Here is a 6,215-nt window from a genome sequence, read left to right on the forward strand (position 1 = left end):
GGCGACACTTTCACCGGAATTACTGAAGTTGGTAGCGCTGGCAATAAGATTCGCGCGATTAACAACACTCAGAGTGCCATTACATGGAGCGCGGAAACGCGGAAACGCAGAAGACAAACTTTACTAGATTTCCGCGTTTCCACGCGTTCCGTTCTGTCCTTTTTAATTGCCTTATATTACATGGAGCATATTTAGAGCGGGAGAGCGCAACCGAGAATTATAAAACAGTAATTTTTAACGACATTTATTGATTAAAATGCTTGTATTCAATAGATAAGTTGAAAGGATGAACATATTAAAAAGAATTACAATGAATTAAGTAAATATAATTTTTAAAAATCAATACAAATGTCTATTTGTCACTATACTTTTCCGCTTTTCCGCGGAAATTATGCTTCATGTAATATAAGGAGAAACAAACTCGCGGAACGACCACGTCAAAATCTGTTGTCAATGTGAAGTGTATACCATAAAATTTCGGAGCCAATTGAAGAAGAAAGCTTTCATACTTTTATTCCTTTAAAAGTTGCTGTATAATATGGATCCAAACATCATGTTGATGATTATTATGAAGTATCTCATACGAGCAAGGAATGAACCGAGATATGCTGAGATGACAAAAAGAAAAGTTATTTCAATGTTTTATTTGTATTTGCATATAAGAAATTGCAAGATAAAAAGTACCGTGCATTGTGGGTACGACCTATTTTTATGCAGAAAAGAAGACTTCTGCAAGGTGCCAGCGATAATCTAGTTGTGGAAATGCGATTGACAGATCCGGAAAAATATTTCAACTACCTCAGAATGTCATCAACAACATTTAACGAGTTACTCAATATTGTTGGTCCACTGATTGAAAAACAACATGTAGTTCGAGAACCAATACCACCCAGAACAAGATTAGAAGTGACTCTACGATGGTTGGCATCTGGCGACATGACATCGCTATCATATGCTTTCCGCATTGCCCAATGTACGCTATCACGAATTATTCCGGAAACATGTCAAGCAATTTGGCTCTCTTTAAAGGATAAAGTTATAATTGATCCAACTGAAGAAAATTGGAATACAATTGCAAGAGACTTTGAGGAAACGTGCGAATTTCCAAACTGTATAGGCGCTATCGATGGAAAGCATGTCGTAATTCAGGTATATTACAAATTTAATAATATTAATTTAGATTTAATATATTATATTGATAATGTAATTATGTATGCTTTGGAATGAGTAATGTGTTCATCACAATGGTTTCCAATTGCAGGCACCGCCTCGTAGTGGTTCGTGCTACTATAACTATAAAGGAAATCACAGCATAAACCTGCTCGCAGTAAGTGATGCCAAGAATCGCTTCACCATTGTTGATATTGGAGCTGAAGGAAGGCAAAGCGACGGAGGTGTTTTTGAAAACAGTGGATTACCACATCTACTTGAGACGAATGCTCTTCATATCCCTCTACCAACACGTTTGAATAATACAGATTTGGAATTTCCGTACGTTTTGTTGGGAGATGAGGCCTTTCCTTTGAGCACATATATAATGCGACCATATCCTCGTAGTGGACAACTGAATATTAGTAGAAAAATTTTCAATTATCGCCTGAGCAAGGAGAACAGTTGAATGTGCTTTCGGGATTTTGGTTGCAAGATGGAGACTATATCGTCAACCTATTATTGCAAGCACATCTACTGTCGTAAAAGCTGTGCAGGCAACAATTGTCTTGCATAATTTTATATATAATAAAGAACTAGAATTACCACTTGCAGAAAGAAGGTATTGTAACATACGAGAAGAAGAACGTGAAATTTTGGCTACAAGTTACGGACTTAGACGTGCAAGTTATACAAATTTTTCACGAAAGTCTGCAGCAATAAAAATTCGAGACACTTTCACTTATTATTTTGAGCATGTCAATCCTCTACCGTGGCAATGGGATAAAGTTTTAAGTAACGACTTTTGAAACATTATGTAGTGAATTATGATAAATATTATGTAATGACTTGAAATATTATGTAATAAACTAAATGGAAAAGTATATTTTATTTTTTGCAGTAATACACGACATTAAAAATTTATAATATTAATAAAATATTTCTAATTAGCATTCTCCCTCTCCACAAATATGGCATCCTCTTCTTCTATAGTAATATCGAGGATTTTTCTTTGCAGGTTTCTGCGTCGTATATAGGGCAATCGGCGTAGTATATCGCCAAGCTGTTCTAAATAACTGTCAACTGTATCACGTTTTTTCTGCGACAATTCTTCATCAATCATATTTAGAAATTTCTTTTCAATTTCAGTTTGCTTTTGCACATCTGTAATTAATATATATGCGTATACATATGCTTTAAAAAAATACAAAATCAAGGGAAAATTAAAAAAAACAAGAGATAGGATTATGAGCCAAGCAAGGTCTTTAATGCTAAAATGTTGAACAATAAATGTTTAATATTTTAGCATTAAGATTTTGATTAGTTCGTAGCTCCATATCTTGTCTTTTCAATTTTGAAATAAAAATATTATTACTTACTACTGTACTTTTTAGCCCGTGCCGATGAGGGACATGATGATATTTGTGATGCTTCTGATGGTGAGTATGCAGAATTCATTACGGAATCGTCAAAATCACTCAAGTTATCCTCTTGAATAGTATCCATTTGCACATCAACATGGGATGAAGGCATTTCTAAAAGATGCTGGATGGAGCTGGCAGTTCTGAAATAAAAACGAGTTTAAAAATTATTAAATTCCATACCACACAATTTGAATGTTTGTAAAATTTCAGTTAAAAACAATGTAAATTAATACTTACGGAGCTATCTTTTCGAGATTGTCAAGAAATCTCATTTGTTCATAATGGGAGAAAGAACTTTGTAATGGATGGCCCGATTCCGCTCCCGACCCACTTCGTACATATCCTCGCATTTTCTTCTTAGCTTTTATATATGAATCTCGAAGATGTTTCCATCTCTGTTTTATTGTTTCTAAAGTGAGGGATTCTACGATTTACAGAGAATCATTTACTTTTTCACGCGGATAATATAATTCATATAAAAATACATAATAATAGTATGGCTCAATAAATTTAAAAACTCAATAAAGAAAAAGGGCTACGAGCAAAAAATTAGGCCGGATTCACACCTTGACGGAAAACCAGAAAGCGGAAAACCGGAAGCCAATCAGAACTCGCGGAAAGACAGAACAGACAAACGGAATGTATCGCTTACTACTACCGCAAGTTCCGATTGGCTTCCACTTTTCCGCTTTTTGCTTTTCCGTCAAGGTGTGAACCCGGCCTTAGTCGTTATTATTTAAAATTTCAGAATAAAAAATAAACAATTATATCATTACGAAAATATAATAAACTTTAATATAAAAACAATGTTTTGATCGCGATCGGATCATTCTCAATGTTTACAAAAATAAGTCAGTTTATATCTGTTTTACCAGATCGACTAATTTTTGTAAACATTGAGAATGATCCGATCGAAATATTTGTTTTTATATTAAAGTTTATTATATTTTCAACGTAATGATATAATCATTTATTTTCTATTCTGAACTTTTAAATTATAACAACTAATTTTGGCTCGTAGCCCTGTTTCTTTATTGAGTTTTTAATTCATAAGTAATTAAAAAATGATCTCACCACCAAATACATTTACAATCTCGTGCCAGAGATCTTGTTTTTTTAATTTTGTTCTTTGACTAATCGGAATGATCCCATAAAGCTCTTCGAACACGAACTAATTCTATTAGTAATTCATCTTGTGTGAGAGTATTTGTAGAGTGTGTATTAGACACATGCTGTTCAGCTTCAGCCTTTGAATGCTGTACAACTTTAGTTTCAAGTCTTTTTCCTTTAAAATAAATGCACAATGATTCAAGTTACTGTGAAATGTTTCAATTGGACAAGATATTGGATGTAAATGTGCATCAAGCAATGAACGTCAATATCATCAAGCAATGAACGTCAATATCATCAAAAATTATTTTTTAACGTACTCATAGTGACGATAGCATTTTGGTCGACATTAATTAAGTCGGAATTTTCGTCGTATGTAGCAAAACAATGGTGATCCAAATTTATTCCACATTATCCTTTCATAACGAAACCACAGTAGCCACATTTTGTTGCCTGCGAATAAATACAATTGTTTAATTATCTTTATTTCTAATAAAGTGATGTTATAATTTCGTTCAGTAGGTGTTATATCACATATATAATTTTAAAAAAAATATAGAAATTACAAAAACCTTTCTGCAAAAATAACAGAGCTCTTATATTCACTAGGTTCTGAAAATTATTCAAATACTTACAGGACCGTCCATTGCAAAATCGTGCAACAAAGCGATCTCTCGTGATTATATGTATATATATATATTTATAATAACATTAAAAAAACGGATTCCGCTTTTCCGCTTAAACACGCGGGAAGAAACAACGGAACCGTGGAATCTAGTTACTTTTTCTTCCGCGTTTCCGCGTTTCTGCGTTTCCGCGCTCCATGTAATGGCACCCTCACGACGGAATCTGGGATATTTCCAGCACTCGCGACGGAATTAACGGGTAGACTGTTATTCGCGCAAGCAACGGAACGATCCTCGACGCGGAGAGGCGGACTGCTATGGAAAACATTATTGGAAGGACTTATCTGGTTGGTAGGAATTCCTCGCAATTTTTCCTGCAGCTGAGCGATCTCCGTATCCCGTTGTCGTAACGTCGCCGCATACTCCTTCTGCCGTAGCTGCTGTTGCGTGACCTCCGCGTCCCGCTGTCGCAACGTCTCTGTAAACTCTGTCCTCGCGCGACGTTGTTCCTCGCGCAACTGTTGTACCTCTTGAAGGACGGCCTGGAGCACTGTTGCGATCGAGGAAGATTCCTCAGGAGCGATTCTGATTCGCTGAACTGTCGTTCCCGTTTCCCGTTGTGTTATCGACTCTTGCGAACTCTCCATTTGAGCTCTTTTCCTCGTTTTGACCGGCGATCGTAACACAACACACGGCTCTTTGATCCCGGACGAGCCCCCAAAATGTTACACCCGCTACGCGAATTCACACTCGCGAACGCGCCGCGCACTCCGAGCCACGGAAATGAATGGAGACGGGGAATATATAAACAATAACTCTTTATTGTCACACTCCGAATAGTCACAAGACACAATAACAGAAGTAATAACTGCGGGCGGAAATCACATCCGTACGCGTCAAACCTTCACCGCAAAATCAGCCGATCTTGTTAATCAGCTGAGCGGCTCGTTGCCAGACAACGCGGTCTTCAGTCCTTCGCGAGCGGCGACCAACGGCATCGGCACAGCACAGGCGTAACAATATTATTTAATACATTGTTATTGGCAGCTATCTTGCAAGCGGGGATAGTATGGTATCACTTAGTTATCAGTTTCGAATAGGCAAAAGTACAGTATCGAAAATAATATTAGAGACTACAACAGCAATTTGGAATGTTTTACAACCAATTGTCCTGAAACAACCAACAGAACATGACTGGAAGAGAATTGCTAAGGAATTTAATGATAAGTGGAATTTTGTCAATTGTATTGGAGCAACAGACGGGAAACATATTATTATTCAGGTAAATATTATAAATAAATTGTTTTCAGGTAAATAAATATGTTTTTTATTGTTAATAAAAATAAATATTTTAGGCACCTTCGCATTCTGGCTCTACATTTTACAATTATCATTCATCCCATAGTATAATATTGATGGCTGCCTGTGACGCGAATTATTGTTTTACTCTTGTAGACATTGGAGCAGAAGGACGCCAAAGCAATGGAGGAATATTTCAAAGAAGTGACATTGGTATTGCTTTTGAAAATAATTTATTAAATGTGCCTCCTCCAGAAAATATTTCAGAGAATTATAATTTATCATTTGTTTTGGTTGGAGATGAAGCATTCGCCTTAAAAACATACATAATGCGGCCATTTCCTCGAAATTCTTTAACTTACGAGAAGAGAATTTTTAATTATCGATTAAGTCGTGCACGCCGTACCATTGAAAGCGCCTTTGGTATTTTAGCATCTCGATGGCGAATATTTCGTAAACCAATTATAGCATCTTTGGAGACTGTTGATAATATTATCAAAGCATCGCTTTGTCTTCATAATTTTATAATAAAAGATGAATTTAAAAAATCCGTAAATAAACAACGGAATGTATTTACTAGAATGTTTGATGAAATTAATGAATGTGG

At 35.8% G+C, this 6,215-nt stretch overlaps 1 protein-coding gene and 1 pseudogene across 1 annotated transcript; one reads left to right on the forward strand and one right to left on the reverse strand.

Annotated features, from left to right (window-relative positions):
* The first annotated feature begins 762 nt into the window (after nt 1-762).
* On the forward strand, nt 763-1,618 carry LOC108759080 (putative nuclease HARBI1). Its single transcript, XM_018504378.1, has 2 exons — nt 763-1,149; nt 1,262-1,618. Exons 1-2 carry the CDS (start codon nt 763-765, stop codon nt 1,616-1,618), a joined length of 744 nt encoding a protein of 247 aa, XP_018359880.1.
* A 474-nt stretch (nt 1,619-2,092) lies between these two features.
* Nucleotides 2,093-4,007, reverse strand: LOC108759081 (uncharacterized; annotated as a pseudogene).
* Nucleotides 4,008-6,215: the final 2,208 nt, after the last annotated feature.

Source organism: Trachymyrmex cornetzi, unplaced genomic scaffold (assembly GCF_001594075.2).
Source record: "Trachymyrmex cornetzi isolate Tcor2-1 unplaced genomic scaffold, Tcor1.1 scaffold1662, whole genome shotgun sequence".
In the NCBI taxonomy this organism is placed as follows: Eukaryota; Metazoa; Arthropoda; class Insecta; order Hymenoptera; family Formicidae; genus Trachymyrmex; species Trachymyrmex cornetzi.

Coding starts and splice junctions, on each gene's coding strand:
- LOC108759080 (XM_018504378.1), top strand. CDS start 763: ATGCGATTGACAGATCCGGAAAAATATTTCAACTACCTCAGAATGTCA. Junction 1,150..1,261: donor GAAAGCATGTCGTAATTCAG/GTATATTACAAA, acceptor TTCCAATTGCAG/GCACCGCCTCGTAGTGGTTC.